This window comes from Ursus arctos, unplaced genomic scaffold (genome assembly GCF_023065955.2).
Source record: "Ursus arctos isolate Adak ecotype North America unplaced genomic scaffold, UrsArc2.0 scaffold_2, whole genome shotgun sequence".
NCBI classification, from domain to species: Eukaryota; Metazoa; Chordata; class Mammalia; order Carnivora; family Ursidae; genus Ursus; species Ursus arctos.
The window spans coordinates 96,565,371-96,582,905 of NW_026622874.1; the positions used below are offsets into that span (position 1 = coordinate 96,565,371).

The following is a 17,535-nucleotide window of genomic DNA, read 5'->3' on the forward strand; positions in this document are numbered from 1 at the left end:
ACCCCCAGCTGCTGGGAAGCTGTGGGCTGGCAGCTCGCCTCCGTCAGCCCTTTTGAGAATTGCAGTGGAGACAACGTCCTCATCCAAGGTCATGGCCCTCTCTGGGCAGCCATAGCCCATCATCAGCCAACTGGAGGGTATGAAGACCAACCCCTTGGCCCCCAATTTAGGGCCGTTCAGAAGGGTCATCCCCCCTCAGAGCTCCCGTGGGATGGGCTGAGGCCTTCACCGAGGCTACACCGCGGCCCAGATTCTCATGCCGCTCCATCCATCCCTTCCCATAACAGGCCTCGATCCTCAGTGTGCCCCCAGTAGGCCTCCCTCACACACCCCCCTCTCAGAGCCTGCACCCGGGGAACCCAATCCACAACAACTCCCTGGCCTCCCCACCTTCCCGATTCATGTGTCTTTGGCCCCGTGACCTGACTTGGTTTTCTCAGGCCATGATGGGCAGGAGTGGGGGCCTTTCCCCCCAGGCTCCCTCCTCTTTCTAGAAAAGACCGAGCTTCGGGTCAGGAGAGAAACAGGCTTTAGCAGAGAAATGCCTGGTCCAATGAGCCCAATTTCCGGCTTGTTGATTATGGCCTGTCCTTGACCTCTAAGAGGTTTGGATCCCTCTTCTGGGAAAAGAGGTTCCCGGTGGCATCACTCCCTGAGATTGCGGGTCTCAGAAGAGTCTCAGGAAATTCACAAGCTTGGCAATCGTCTCCTGTGGCATCATTCTGGCCCCTGCCGCTCCCTGTGAAATGCCCAGGGACGAAGAAGCAGCAGGCAGGGGAGGTGCTGAGAGCCTCTGGATGTGCAGACAGCCCAGCAGCCAGAAGATGAGCCGGTGACCTGGGCCGGCCCCGTACAAGCGCTTCCCAGAAAAAGAAAAGGCAGGTGACATCTGTGGGTATTTACAGCCTCACAGCATGATGGGAGGTGCCGAAAGATGCTTGTCGGACAACAAAACCCATCCCGATGGCTGGAACCCCTCCAGGCTGGGATGGAGCATCAAAGGGCCCAGAATCTCATCGGCGAGGCCATGCTGTCCGTGGACGCTGAGAACAAGAGCAGATGCTCAACGCAACAGGCCCCCAGCTCGTTTTCCCCCACCCCCTGCAGGCCAAAGTTTACCGAAGATGCCGGGAAGAGGCAGGTGTTAGAAGTGACCGAGTGGCCAGGCCCCATGGAATGTTCTCTCCAGCTCAGCCAGCATCTTCCTTTTCCTGTCACATGGCCTCCACCTCTCCCGTTGGCTCTGGCGGGGCCTCACATAAAAATCAACATTTCTCTAAGCCTCAGTTACTCATCTATACAATGGGGTTATAACCATATATCCCCGGGCTGAACCTCATGTCTCACACACATGAAAACCGCCTTTGCGATCATTCGTTCATTCAAGAAACGGATCGGGGTCCAGCTCTTTGCCAGTGGCTGGGCAAGTAGAAATAAATGTGACAAGGACATCACCGGTGCAGAGGTCACTCAGTGAGAAGAGTCTCTGAGTGGTAAGTGAGGCAGAGGCCTGACCTCGAAGGTTACAGAAGACCCTAGAAGCATGAGTCAGGGAAGGCAGTCAGTTCTTCCAAAAAGCTCGGCCAAGAAAGGAAGCTCAAGGGGCGCCTGGGTGGCTCAGTCGGTTAAGCTTCCAACTCTTGGTTTTGGCTCAGGTCATGATCTCAGGGTTGTGAGATCGAGCCCTGCATCGGGCTCCTGGCTTAGCATGGGGTCTACTTAAGATTCTCTCTCCCTCTCCATCCGCCCCTTCCCTCTGACCCCCACTCGCTCTCTCTCAAATAAGTAAATAAACCTTAAAAATTAAAAAAAAAGAAAAGAAAAGAAGGTCAAGACGGGGTGGTGGCTAAAGGATGATGAAGATTCAATGAGATTGTTTCTGGAAGATAAGATATACTTGATATGTTCGTGTACTGATGGGAAGGAACCAGCAGATGAGAAAGATGGAACATACGAGAGAGGGGATCCCAGCAGTGCGTGGGCCAGGTTGGATCCAGAGGGTCAGGCCTTGAGCTAGAGGAAGACCCCTCCCCGATTCTTACCTCCTGCGGGTCCCACAGCAAAGCACACATACCTTTAGCAAAACCCTCATTTCCCAGCATTAGGATTATCTGCCCACCCCCTACCCCCCACACCATATCTGGGAGCTCCTGAGGTCCCCTTTTCATCTGTGTGACCCATGCCCCTAGCACAGTGCCTGGAACCTCCCAGGTACTCTGCTAATTTGAATAAATGGCTCCCGACTTGCTTGTCCCTCCCTTTAATGACAGCCATGGTAGACAGGTTTCAGAAACACCACCAGACTTGCTGAGAATCGTTTCCCTAAAATGCTGAGCTCTGCAGACTGGCCGGGAGGCTGTGCCTCCTCCCAAGAGAACGCCTTCTGGCTTTGAACGCTCAGCCATTCAAAACACAAACACACTCATACACAGAGCTCGCGCCAGGGGTGAAATGTCAGCGCCATCTTGGACTCAAATCAATCAGCTCAATGCTTGGATGCACTTGCTAAGCCACCTCGCCCTGGGCCTGCCGTTGCCCATATGGAAGCTCAGGGGCTTCATTTCCTGTCCTGGCAATGACTCCAGTTGAAGCAAACGAAGCAAAACAAAACAAAAGGGAAAATCCCCTACTCGAGTCAAACTTATCTTCTGAAGGTTGCGTCTATACCAACTTTGTGGCAAATCTCCTCCACGACACCACGTCAGATCTGGCCTCTAAAACACCAGGGACCAGGCCATCTTAGGTATTCTGGAAAGCAGCTGGCCAAGAGTCCAGCTGCCCTGTGCCTTGTGCTGGGACAACTTGGAGTAGGATTTCCTGAGACCTCGGAGGTCCCTGATGGCTTACAGGAAAGAGGACTTACTCAGGAGCCAAAGAACCAGGTTCTAGTTCTGCATCAGCCTCTTCTCTGCTGGATGACCTTGGCCAAGTCTCTTCACATCTCTGAGCCTCAGTCTCTGCCTCTGTCTCAGTCCATTTGGGCTGCTATGACAAAGCGCCATAGGCCGGGTGGCAGGGGTGGGGGGTTTGCTTATAAACAACGAGCATTTACTCCTCACTGTTCTAGAAGCTAGTAAGTCCAATATCAAGGGGGCAGCAGATCTGGTGTTTAGCGAGGGCCAGCTTCCTGGTTCACTGTGTCCTCACATGGCAGAAGGGGAAGGAATGTTCTCTGGGGTCTCTTTTATAAGAGCACTAATTCCACTCATGAGGGCTCCACCCTTATGACCTAATCACCCCCCAAAAGCCCCTCCTCCTAACACCATCACATTGGAGAATAGGTTTCAATGTATAAATTTGGGGGGAGGGGGACAAAAACATTCAGTTCACAGCAGCATCTATACCATGGAAATAGAGAACAGCATGACTGAAAGCCCTTTCTAAAGAGTACAGTACCATTTCAAAGGTAAGAAATAATGGCATGACGATATGATGTTGACGGAGGTGATGATGCCACCTCTGCTGTCTGCCAAGGGAGCCCACTGGAGGGACATCTCCAGGTGGAATGTAGCTTAAGGAAATACCTTTTTTTTTTTTTAAGATTCATTTATCTATTTTAGAGAGAGAGAAAGAGAGAGAGCAGGGGGAGAGGGAGAGGGAGAGAATCTCAAGCAGACTCCCTGCTGATCATGGAGGCCCACGTGGGGCTTGATCTCACAACCCCTGAAATCATGACCTGAGCCGAAACCAAGAGTCGGACACTCAGCCAACTGAGCCACCCAGGTGCCCCAAGGAACTACTTTTTAAATTAAATCTAGATGTGAAGTAATGGTACTGCATCCAGTGCGTAACGCTGACTCCTTTGATCATGTCCCAGGTGCGGAATCCTTGACAGAACCCCAACTAAAAGCCAGGCCCTGTGCTGGGCACCACAAAAGCACACAGATAATGACGACACTCTCTGCCCTCCAGAACCTCTCAATCCATTCACGGCAGGGTAATCAGCAACCTTTCTAGGGGCTAATCTGGCAATATGATTCAAAAGCCTTGACACAATGTATACCCCTCATGGGTACCCTAATATAATTCTGCATAGGAATTTATCCTAAGGAAATGATTAAAGGTGTTGACAAAGATGGAGCTGAAAAGATGTTTCACAAAGTTTCCGTTGCAAAATGATGGAGTAGCTTGTATCAGCCTAACTCGACTTGAGGTAAAAATTATAAGCTCGAGATAATTCTTTAAATGATTATTGGAGGACCCCTGAGAGCCAAAAAAGCCAGCAGAAACCGAAGGGATTCAACTCTTGTGAAAAGAGACTAGAACTTGCTACATTACATGGCTTTTCCCCCCGAGAGCCAAATTTAGTTCAGGCAGCACAGGGTGGCCAAAACATAAGTCAAAAACTGAAGTTGTTTAGGCTTAACGCTGCCAGAGAACCTGGAAACTGAAGGAAGAAATCTAATAAGGAACAAGCTACATAGAGAGAGAGAAAGCCCCGAACTCTATGTACAAACTCCCCTGAAGTCCTTGGCTGACCCCTGAATTGTGCGTGTGCAGGGAAGATTCCAGTGAGCTCAGCAGAAAACAAGAGAGGAAGGCTATAAAAGCTGAGCAGAGATATCAGCTGCCGCCCAACAGGAGGAAGAAGATTTAGAGCCTGCGCGTCTCTGAGTTCGGAGCTTGAGTCTCTCCACCTAGGCCTTGCCTTTGAAACCGCAGAAAGGCCAAGCCTTAGGAGTAAACCTATATCCCACGTCTAAGGGATTGACATACCCGCCCAATCAAGTATAAAAACCAAGACTTCACAAACTTATGGTAATTTAACTGCTTGCCAGAACAAAAATCGACATTCTTCAAGGAAATCGGCACCTCTCCAACATATCATTCAAAGCGTCTGACATACAAGCAGAAGTCATCAACATGGAAAGAAAGAAAGGCAGGGCAGTTGTGACCCAAGTCAAGAGAAAAGTGACAACACAAATAAACTGTAAGATGGCCCAGATTTGGAAATAGAGAACAAGGACTTAAAAAGTAGCTATGATATATAAGTTCCAGTGTATAAAATAAATTATGATCATAAGAAGTGCATAGATGGGGAAATCTTATCGGGGAACTATAAACCAAACACACACAGAAATGGAAATTCTAGAACTGAAAAGACATTATCTGAAATGGGCTTAGCAGAAGATTGTAGATATCAGAAGAGACAATGAACTTGAGGACAGATCAATAGAAATTATCTAGACTGGAGAACAGAGGGGAAAAAAACAGAACGTCGATGACACTATCAAGCAATCTAACATGTGAGCAAATGGACCCTCAGGAGGAGAAGGGAGAATAGGGAAGAAAAAATATTTGAAAAAACAATGAACAAAATTTTCCTAACACGAAAAAAATACAAACAACAACAACAACAACACACGGGTTTATAGATCCAAGATGCTCAAAGAAGCCCAAGCAGAATCAAGAAAATCTCACCACGGGCGCGTGGGTGGCACAGCGGTTAAGCGTCTGCCTTCGGCTCAGGGCGTGATCCCGGCGTTATGGGATCGAGCCCCACATCAGGCTCCTCCGCTATGAGCCTACTTCTTCCTCTCCCACTCCCCCTGCTTGTGTTCCCTCTCTCGCTGGCTGTTTCTATCTCTGTCGAATAAATAAATAAAATCTTTAAAAAAAGAAAAAAGAAAATCTCACCTGATAATATCATAGTCAAACTGATAGGGACAAAGAAAAATCTTGAAAACAACCAGAGAGGGGAAAAAAGACACACTGTATTTGTATAAGGGAAACAACAAAACAAATACGGCAGACCTCTCCCCAGAAACAATGGATACCAAAAGACAATGGAATAATCGATCTGTTTCAAGTATTGAAAGAAAAAAATCAACCCAGAATTATGAACTCCAAGAAAATATTATTCAAAAATTGGAGTATTGGAGATGACGTGAAGAAAGTGTAACCCTTGTACATTGCTGGTGAGAATGTAAAATGGTGTAGCCACTCCGAAAAAAGTTTTGCAGTTCCCTAGCCAGTTAAATACAGAATTACCATATGACTCAGAAAGACCAATCCTGAGTAAAAATCAAAAGGAATCGAAAACAGGTGTTCAAACAAAACTTGTACATGAATGTTCACAGCAGCACTATTCACAACAGCCAAAAGGTAGACACGACCCAAATGTCCATCGACCGATGAATGAATAATCAAAATGTGGTATACCCATATAATGGAATGTTATTCATTATTCAGATGTATTCCACAATTTGGATGAAGCTTCAAAGCATTATGCTAAGTAAAAGAAGTCAGACACAAAAGGCCACATATTGCATGATTCTATTTATATGAAATATCCAGAACAGGCAAATCGATAGAGACAGAAAGCAGATTTGCGGTTGCCAAGGGCTAAAGGAAGGAGGGAATGAGGAATGACTGCTTAATGGGTATAGGGTTTCCCTTTGGGGGGATAAAAAAGTTCTGGAACTAGACAGTGGTGATGTTTTTGCAAAACCTTGGGAATGTACTTAATACCACTGAATTATATACTTCAAAACAGTTAAAATGGTAAATTTTAGGTTATGTGTATTTTGCCACAAATCAATTCATTGATTGATTATTAAAAATAAGTTAAGGCAAAACAGATAGTAAATTTTTTTTTAAGTAGAAAGAATTCACGACAAGCAGACCTGCACTAGAAGACGTGTTGAAAGAGAAGGGATACCAGATGGAGACTCAGAGCTCCAGGAGGAAGAAAGAACACTGGAAATGATCCTTCCCTTCCTCTTTAAAAAGATAATCTGTTTAATGCAAAAATGATAATATCAACTTGGGAGGTTTTTCACATACTTAGATTGTAAACACAGGAGGACAATAGCACAAAGGATGGTGGGGTGGATAAATGGAAGCGTACTGTTTTCAAAACTAACAAGACATAATACAGAGAACTACAAAGAAAAAGTCAACAAAGGAAAAGGTGCAATTTCTGCTTCTAGTCATGATAGACTAACTCCTACTGAACTTGCTCTTCCACCACAAACAACTAGAAAATTGGACAAAATTTATGGAACAAATGTTTGTTGACATTGGACAGGAAGCAGTTCAGAACAAACAAGGCAATTCCTAGCGGCACCTTCCAGACCGGAGCTCATGGAGAGAAGACCAAGTAGAACATGGCCGTCTCTCTGAGCTGAAGAGACAGAAATCTGAGTTCAGGGAGGCTGAGGCAAATCTGGTGGCCAAAATACCAGAGAGATGAGAATTATGTAGAAATTATGTAGAAAAGTATCCATTGGATCAAAACTTATTGGTCTGTAAATGTATATGTATGTAATAAGTTGTACATCAATTATACCTCAGTAAATCTGATTTTTAAAATGTGCAAATAATTATTAAATTAAGAAATAGAGCACATCGGGGTGCCTGGGTGGCTCAGTCAGTTAAGCATCTGACTTTTGATTAAGGCTGAAGTTGTCATCTTGGGGTCATGGGATGGGGCTCTGTGTTGGGCTCAGCAGGGAGTCTGCGGGATATCCTCTCTCTCCCTCTTCCTCTGCCCCTCCCCCCTAAAATAAATAAACCTAAAAAAGAAAAGAAATAGAACTCATAGATGAGGGGCGCCTGGGTGGCACAGCGGTTAAGCGTCTGCCTTCGGCTCAGGGCGTGATCCGGCGTTATGGGATCGAGCCGCACATCAGGCTCCTCCGCTATGAGCCTGCTTCTTCCTCTCCCACTCCCCCTGCTTGTGTTCCCTCTCTCACTGGCTGTCTCTGTCTCTGTCAAATAAATTAAAAAAAAAAAAAAAAGAACTCATAGATGGCCCTATGTCTGTTAAAGAAAACAAATTTCTTATCAAAATCTTCCCCGCAGGGGTCCCTGGGTAGCTCAGTCAGCTAAGCCCAGACTCTTGATTTTGGCTCAGGTCGAGCATAATCTCAGGCTCATGAGATCAAGTTGGACATGGAACCTGCTTGGGATGCTTGGGATTCTCTCTCCCCCCACCCCTGCTTGAGTACCCACACACTCCCTCTAACGAAATGAACAAACAAAAAAAACTTCCCCACAAAGGAACTACAGGTCCACATGGTTTCACTGTGAATTCTATTAAACATTTAAGGAAAAAGTAATACCCGCTTTACCAAAAAATGCTTTTAGAAAATAGAGGAGGAGGGAAATTTTCCTATTTCTTTTTATGAGAACAGCATAACTCTCATCACCAAAAACTGGAAGACATTACAAGGAGAGAAAATTACAGATAATTATCAAATACAGAAATAGAAAACTGAATAATACATCCAAATGTGGTTGGTCCTGGTAATAATAGCATTATTCCCCAAAACCAAGGGTTGGTTTAGTATTCCAAATCAATGTAATTTGTCACATTAACAAAATAAAGTATTAAAAAAATGATCACCTTAGTACAGAAGCAGAAAAAGCATTTGACAAGATTCAGCACCATTCCTGATGAGTAATCTCAACAAACTCAGACTAAAAGTGACTATCCTCATCTGATACATGGCATATACGAAAAAATCTACTGCTAACAACATATTTCACAGTGAAATGGAGAACTTCCCCCCCGGCCATGATCAGAAACAAGGCAACTATATCTATTCTCACCACTTCTGTTAAACATCTTACCAGAAGTTCTAGCCAGTCCAATAAAGCAAGAAAAATAAAATAAAATGCATTAATAGTTGAAAGGAAGAAGCAAACATGTCTCTATTCACAGAAGACATAATAGTTTATGTAGAAAATCCAAAGAAATCAATAAATAAGCTACTAGAACTAATAAATGAATTTAGCATGGTTTTTACATACAAAGTCAATATTAAAAATCAAAAATATTTCTATATGCTAGCAGAAAAATAATAATGAAATGAAAATTTAAAAAGCAATCCCATTTTTTAAGCACCAAAACTTCGAAACGCTTAGAAATACTTAGAAATAAATTTAATAAGAGATAAGCAATACCTCTACTCTGGAAGCTGAAAATTAAATTCCTAAATAAATGGAGAGCTATACCATGTTCATGAATCAGGAGACTCATTATTAAGATGTGTATTTTCCCCAAATTGGTCTATAAATTCATCACAATCCTACTCCCAAGGGAAATAAAAACATATGTCCACAGAAAGACATTACAAGAATGTTCACAGAAGTTTTATTCTTAAAGGCAAAAACTAGAAACTACCCGAAGATCTATCCACAGGACAATGCATAAATAAAATTGTGGCTATTTACACAATGGAATAATACCCAGTAATAAAAATGAGTAAACTACTGATATACATATCACAATATGAATAAATCTCAAAAACATTCTATTAATTAAAAGAAACCATGCACAAGAGCATATATTATATGGTTCCATTTATATGAAGTTCAAGAATAGGTAAAACTGATCTATGATCATAGAAATCAGGACAGTGGCTGCTAAGGGATGAGAACTTTCCAGAAGGTGATAGAAATATGTACACGTATCAAAACTCATCAAAATGTACACTTAAGATTGATGCATTTCAGAGTACGTAAATTTTATGTCAGGGAAAAAAAAGAATATTTGGAGTAACGTCATCAATAATTTAAAACTTGGGAGAAACTTAAATATCTTGCAGTAGGGATTTACTTAATAAAGTATGTACCCAAATTTTATAGCCACTAAAAATAATGCTACAGAAAGCTATCTATTGACTAGGAGAAACACGCATGGTAACTTATATGAAAAAGAAAGTTACCAAAATACTACGACCGTATAAAAGGACAGAGAAAAAGGTCTGGAGGTTTTCACCAAAGTGAGACTCAAGGTTAACCTTGAGAGGTGTGATTCTGGGTTTCTTCCCCTTCTCTACACTGAACACGGACTTAACCTTTGCAATAAGCAAAAAAACACTTCTAGATACATCCCTATAGTTCTAGATACTTAGACAAGATTCATTCCCTGATTCATGGTAGCTGTGATCTATAAAGTCATGGGGGTCCCGAATTAGCAAAGAGTGAACCATTGCTCTTCGGGGAGGTGCGGGGAGAGGCTCCTGCCAGCGTCTGGTCACAACATTTTTGTCAATGTGTTTTACATGTGTGGGGAGGAGTTCATCGCTGTCTGCCCCTCAGCTGGAGGGGACAAATGGTTTACGACTCAGACATCTGAGACTTACACTTCGTTTACTGGACCGTTCCTTTAATAAAGAGAACATGAGGACAAATGACAAACCATACATGCCTCAACATTGCAGTGGTTTCCCAGGGAGGGCGGAAGGGACCCTATTCGGGGAGGGCTCAGTTATCCTTAGAAGAAACAGTCTGTAGGGTGTTGAGTGGCAGTTTGGGGGCTTGGGGGTGGGCAGACATGAAAACACATGATTATAGTCGGCTGAGGCAAGGATGGGGTCAGGGGGAGCTCGGAGGCTCTGGGAGCTGAGAGAAGGGCCCCCGAAGCCTTCCCAGTGCTGAGCAAAGGCCTCCCAGGATCAGGTGCCTTCTGAGTCAGGAAGGGCAGCACCACTGGACCCTTTTCCATTCCAGACCCTTCCTTCCGCTCTGCTTTGGGCCACAGGCCCACTGAAGCATCATCATTATTATTACTTTCTGTGATTATCCTGTTATTATTTGTAACCCAAAGAATTTGGGGCAGTTTTCAATAAAAGTATATACCAAGCATATTATAACTTATTATAACTTTATAATCACCTAATTTATAAAAGCATATCCGTAAAACAAAAGTCAGCAGGTTAGGAAATAAAAAAGATGAGGGAAAATCACTTGATCAGAAAGTCCGAGTCCTGGAAAACTACCGTTTCCAAATGCAAAACTGACCCGTGAGCCTCCAGGTCAACCGGCTAACCCTGGGAACGAGACGGGCTGTGCATCTGTCGGTTGGGTAGGACCTGCTTTTCCTGGCCGTGAGCGCAGCCGGGATTTGCTGCGGGCCCTCCCTGGCCCCATCGGGCTCCAGAGGCAGGTTGGGACCGGGTCCGGAGGGCTCAGAAAGAAAGCCCCAGCTCTGGGCCCTATCCTCCCAACCTCCCCCTGGGCTCGAGCCAGGCGGAAGGGCAGGACCGTCAGTCCGCCGCCCACCAGATCCGTGTGCCTTGTTCCACAACAGACGTGGCTCCAAGGCTGGTGAACAGAGAGCCGGCAGCCAGCTCCGCCCGCGCCCATTCCCGGGTGAGTGCGATCCAGAGCGGAAGAAAGAGGCTGTCGACTGAATCCCCTCCCCCAGGCCAGGATTCATGATTCTCTTCCACCCAACCAATGCACACAGGGTCCCTACCTCGGTGCCCATGGCAGGGTGGCAGCAACACCAGAGACTCCGCAGCCCAGCCCAGCCGGTGCCCCGTCCCCCAGCACCCTGCGCCCCAGCCCCCCACACCCCGGCAGACTCACCCTCCTCACAGTTGCTCCCAGTGAAGCCAGGACAGCATCTCCACTCCAGCGCCGTCACCGTGCGGTAGGACACTCTGTACGTGGGTCTGATCAGAGTCCTGTAACTAACACGAGGGCAGCATCAGCAGAGTGTGAGCGCCCGTCCACCTGCCCCTGGTCCCACTTCTGCAGACAGCACCCAGCCCAGGGCTCTGGGAGCCGCCTGGGTAGCGGAGCCGGTCATCCCGGCTCTGTGCCCACTGGCTGTGTAGCCCTGGGCAAGTGACCACCCCTCTCTGTGTCGAGTGCATTCTGAAGTCCCTCCCAGCTCTGCCTTCCGGCAAGTCTCCAAGCATGGCCACCGAGGGTGGGAAAATGTCTGCCACGGACTGAATTGCGTCCCCAGAATCCATATGTTGAAGCCCCGCCCCCATCATGTGACTATATTTGCATATAGGGTCTTTGGGAGGTAATTATGGTTTAATGAAGTCATAAGGGTGGGGCCCTAATCCATCAGAGCTGGTGGCCTTATAAGAGGAGAAGGACAGAGAAAGAGATCTCTGAGTCCATGAACAAACTGGGGAGAGGCCATCTGAGGACCAGCGAGAAGGTGGCCATCTGAGAAAACACATTTCTGTTGTTGAAACCCCCCTGTCTGACACTTTGCTACTGCGACCTGAGCGAAGACATTGACCAAGACCATGAAGAAGGACAAGAAAACTATCGTTAGGACGTGTGCAACTTCTAACCACCCAAAAGTTCCTCGACTCCAGCGCTTTGTCCCAATCATTTCCTTTGGCTGATTCATCCAATGAACACTTACTGAGCGCCAACTACATGCAGTACTGTGGTCACAGACTGATAGAACTGAGTCCCTTCCTCGGGAAAATCAGAGCCTCGTGGATGAGAGAGGCACACCCATGAAAACTTGCAGTCCCCTCGCGGGACCCTTGCCCCCTGCAAACTGCTGTGGATTCCAGGGCCAAATTTCACACTCCTTCAGTTCTGACATTTTTCTTGTAAAAAAGCTTGATACTATTTTACCGAACTCTGAGACATAAGATATGTGACCAGACCCCAGTGAGCTCTCACCTCACACCTGTCAGAATGGCTACCATCAACACACAAGACACAACAGGTGTGGGCGACGATGTGGACAAAGGGGAGACCTCACGCAGTGTTGGTGGGAGCATAAACTGTGCAGCCGCTGTGGGAAATGGTAGGGCAGGGCCTCAAAAAATGAAAAATAGAACTCCCATTTGATCCAGGAATCCCACTCCAGGGGGTTGATCCAAAGAAAACAAAAACACAAATTCGAAAAGAGAGCTGCACCCCCATGTTCATCATAGCCTTATTTACAATAGTCAACACATGGAAACAACCTCAGTGTCTCGATGGGGGAACGGATAAGGAAATGTGATGTAGCGATACACGATGGAATATTACGGAGCCATAAAAAAGAAGGAAATCTTGCCATTTGTGACAGCAATGGATGGACCTCGAGGTCATGATGCTGAGTGAAATAAGTCAGACAGAGAAAGACAAATACTGGATGATCTCACTTATATGTGGAACGTAAGGAAGAAACAACCAAGGTCATAGATACAGAGAGACCGATGGTTGCCAGAGTCGGGGGGCAGGGGTGGGCATAATGGGTGAAGGGGGATCAAAAGGCCGAAACTTCCAGATATAAAATACAATGTAAAGGTCCTGGGATGCAACGTGCAGCATAGGGACTGTAGTTAAGAACATCGAGTGGCATGTATCAAAATTGCTAGGAGAGTAGAACTGCAAGTTCTCATCACAAGAGAAACAATTATTGTAACTGTGTCTGGTGACAGATATGAACTAGACTTCTTGTGGTGATCAGTTTGCAATACATGCAAATATCAAATCAAAAACTATACACCTGAAACGAACATAACGTGGGATGTTAACCTCACCTCACTACACACACGTGCACACACAAACATATGACCCAACCTCACCAGGGGGATACACTTGGCTCTATGATTCGATTTGCGTGCATCATTATAACTTCGCTGCTTGATCACGTCCACACATCTCCCCCTTGAGAGCAAAGCTACATGACTTCACAAAATCCAAATCTGCTGACACCAAGCAACTTAATCGGTGAATGGGAAAATTATGAATTAATTGGGAGCAGCAGGCGTGACGTTTCAAGATGCCCCGTTGACAGGAAAACACACGAGTCACGTCTCAAATTTCAGGAGTACTGCTTTCAGTGTGAACAATTCTGTTACACTAATTTCTCTTTAAAAAAAAAAAAAGCCCTCTCGCTCATGTTTCATGAACATTCTGGCAAACCAGCTTCCCCCTGGAGATCTAAGCGGGGGGTGAGGCTGTGTGCAGCCAGGGGCAGGAAACTTTGAGTGAGAAGTCAGGAGTCTGCATGGAGAGACGTCCGCGCTGGGACCAGGACAGCGGACCTCGATCTTTAGGCTCTGAACTGCCCCCAGGAAGCTCTGAGGCAGGCCGGAGGGGTGGGGCTGGCAGAGGAGTGGGGCATCATCGCCAGTCCCCAGGGCAAGTGGCCTGGCGGGCCACCGGTGGGTTGATGAGCCCGGCTCCAAGGAGCACAGATAGATAATAAAGAGGCGATAATAAGCACACACGCACACACGGGCTCCCGGGCTTTCATGCTCACACACGCACACGTGCTCACACTCTTTCACACACTCCACACTCACAGGCACTCATTCACCTGCTTACGCCCTCACATCGCCTTCCTGCTGCAGATCTCCCAGCCAGAGGCAGGCCCAGCTCGGGGGCAGGGGGGTGAGGGGGGAGCTTTAATTTAGATAAAAGACGCCAGTTTTTTCATTGATTCCTGGAATAAGATGTCGCTCCAGCTGAGAGGGAGCAGAAAAGCTATGAAACCCCCACCTGGGGCAGGCGTGCGAGGCAGGGAAAGGGTCAAGTGCAGCCAATACTACGGACGGGCGCCTCCCATAACCTCAGCACCATAGGGTAGATGGGGCCCCGGACTGTGGGCTTCGGGCTGTGTCTCAACTCACAATACTGACTTGCACACATGACTTGTGAGGACACCAGAGACCAGGATGCGGGGCGTGAGGCTCGCTGGGAGGGAGCGTGTGCGAGGTGCCCAGAGCAGGAAGCGTGCACAGATGCTGGGTTCGCAAAATGCAGATCTGACTTCATTTCTCCTGGCCCACGCCCTTCCACCGTCTCCAGTGTGGTCAGGGGGGTCTGACTGCTTAGCCATGCGTGCGAGCCTTGTCCTGCTCACACAGCCGCTCTCCGGCCCCCCGGGGGCAAAGGCTGCCCCTCCCCCTCCAGCCTCTGAGCCACGCAAATGCACCAGGCATCCCCCCGTCCATACCTTGAATGACGATGATGATAGATAATAAATATAAGAGCTTTGAGTATCCGCCCTGCTCAAGGCACCGCTCTGAGTGTTGTCAATGTGCCGACTCACAACAATCCTAACGGGTGGATACTATTACTAATCCTAATTTACAGATGAGAAAACTGAGGCACAGAGAAGTTAAGCAACTTTCTCAAGGTCACACTGCCAGTAGGTAATAGGACTAGGATCCACATGCGGGCAGAACTGGCAGAACCTACCAACACTAATTTGCGTTTGTTCAGCACAAAGGAATATTTTCCTCCCTGTATCTGCACAAGATCCTGATCTCAGCCTCTGTGCCAGAAGGAAAGCTCGTCCCCCAGAGAAGGTCCCTTTCTGCCCCTCATGCAGAGGGCCATGGGCTGACCTGCCCCACTCTGGGACCAGAAGGAACGGATGACCTGTGATGGCCAGGAGCAGGGCACACCAGTAGGTGGCGCTGCTTCACCAGCCCTGCGGGCCAGGGACCAGCCTGGCAGGCCCCTCAGGTCTCCCCTGAGTGCCCTGGGCAGCAGGCAGTGTTTGCAGCCTGGCCCAGGCTGGGCTTCCCCCTCCTACATTTCATGAGGAACTCCCAGCCTGTCCTCTGAGGTCCGGTCTACAAACCCAGTGATCTTTCTAAAATGCAGATCCAATTTTGTGATTGCCCTCTCTCAAAACCTTCCATGGCTCCCAAAGATTAAGGACTAAGCTCTTTAAGTCAGTAAAGAAGGCCCTGATTACCTTTCTGTGCTCCCTTCCTCCTGCCACCAGCAGCCAAGGCTCCTACCACCACAGCACAACCTGCTCTTCCTGCCACTGGGCCTTTGCACATGCAAGCTCCTCTGCCTACCTGCCCTTCCTCCTTTACTCTGCCTGAGAAAAATTCCCAAGAGCCTTCAGGGTGACCTGTCCTCAGCTGTGAAGCACCCCTGCTCCTGGCCAGTGTCCACAGACTCCCTCCCAGGCCCTCCCACAGCACCTTTGCACAGAGCTTGGTTTGAACCCAATGCTCATCCATGTACTCAGCAGGCCTACTGTGTGTCAGACAATGAGAACACAAGCATGAAGAAGACGGGCACAGCTCCACTCTGCCACAGAACCACACGTGAACGGACGACCACGGGCCACGATAAGTACTATGAAGCGAAGCACTGAGTTCACGCCTCACATTAAAATGGGGTTTTTTCTTTTTTATTAAAACATAATTTACATGCAGCAAAATAGATAAATCGAGCGTTTAGCTTAATAAACTTTTACCTATGTGTAAACCAACCTTCCCAACTCAAAAGTCCCCCATGCCCCCTCCAAGACAACTACCCTACCCCCAGACGTATCCATTCTGATTTCTATCCCCCCGCTTCTAGAATCCCATATACACAGAACCTCGCAGCATGCCCTGGCTTGCACCCGCCTTCTTTCACTCAGCCTTAGCCGGAGGTTCAACCGTGTTGCTAAGTGCAGGGGTATTTCGTTCCTTTCTATTGCTAAATAATATTCCCTTATACAAATATGGCCCAAATGGTCCATTCTCTGGTTAATGACCATTTGGGTTGCTTCTGGTCTCGAACTAGGATGGAGAAAGATGTTTGTGAATACGTCTTCATTCCTCTGGAGTATATTCCCAGGAGCAGCCTTGCTGGCCCATAGGATGGATATAGGTTTCGCTTTAATAGCTGCGGCAAACAGATGCCCCAAACCTATTTGGATAAAGCAATTCACACGCCGAGCAGCAGCGCCAGGGGTCCAGCTGCTCCATAACCTTGATCTTGGGCTGCCCAAACTCAAGGGCTGTCTACTGAATCCATGTTTATGGCTTAAGCCGCCAGTCTGCGGCATTTTTTTACAGCAGCTCAAGGTGAGGAAGAGAGATTTACATTAAGTACTTAAGACAATTTCCAGGTAGGAGATGCAATAAATGTTGGGTACTGTGATGGGTACTTGTATGTGTCCCCCAGACTGGGCGAACCCGCCATAACTGGTAAAACGTGTGAGGATTTCCAGAAGAGCCCAGCACTGAATTGGTAGGCTGAGTCAAGAAAAATCTACCCTCCGGGCGCCTGGGTGGCTCAGTCAGTGAGGCATCTGCCTTCGGCTCAGGTCGTGATCCTGGGGTCCTGGGATCGAGCCCCGAGTCAGGCTCCCTGCTCAGTGGGGAGTCTGCTTCTCCCTCTCCCTGTGCCCCTCCCACCTACTCGTGCTCTCTCTTTCGCTCTTGCTCTCTCTCAAATAAATAAATAAAATCTTTAAAAAATAATCTGCTAAGAGAGGAGATCCCAAGTGCCCTCACCACACGCACACACAAACGGTCACTATGGGAGGTGGTGGAGATGTTCGTTGGTTTGATTGTGGGTAATCATTTCACAGTGTGTATATATATCCAGACACCACGTTGTGCACCTTAGACAGACATCATTTGTCAAAAATCAAATAAAAAAATCAATCAACAGAAGTACAAACACACACACACACACACACACACACACGCACGCACGCGCAGTCCCGAGTGCCTCTGTGAGGTAAGGGGGCAACTGTACCACCTGCTGCCATTTCAAGACGGTTTCCAAGGGGAAGAGAGACCTCCCACCCCACTCCCATCCCTCGCCCCAGGAAGCAATCCCTTTCAAATCAGCACAGCCCCCAGGCCATCTCCACGAGAAGACAAATGGCCATAACCCCAGGTTTACAGCCTTGGCCGAACCTCTGACGACCTTGAGCTCAGTCTCACTGGGGGACACCGAGCTCCTGGAGGGGACCCGGCTTGCCTCGGGCTCCCCAGCAGAGGCCGCACCCCTGCACGGGGCTTACCCCACCATCCAGGTGGTGGCAGGAGCCTTGTTCCTTGGCATCAACATGGAGGGCCA

General features: G+C 47.5%; 1 protein-coding gene across 3 annotated transcripts in view; it reads right to left on the reverse strand.

Moving 5' to 3' along the window:
- The window catches only part of COL26A1 (collagen type XXVI alpha 1 chain), a 144,352-nt gene that overhangs the window by 69,179 nt on the left and 57,638 nt on the right, over positions 1-17,535 (reverse strand). For 2 of the 3 annotated variants that reach the window (XM_026515528.4, XM_048224809.1), the window contains exon 3: positions 11,323-11,426. In XM_026515528.4, the coding sequence (XP_026371313.2) occupies positions 11,323-11,426 (104 nt within the window). The remainder of the gene's footprint in view (positions 1-11,322; positions 11,427-17,535) is intronic. The other variant, XM_044390203.3, reaches the window with a different exon arrangement.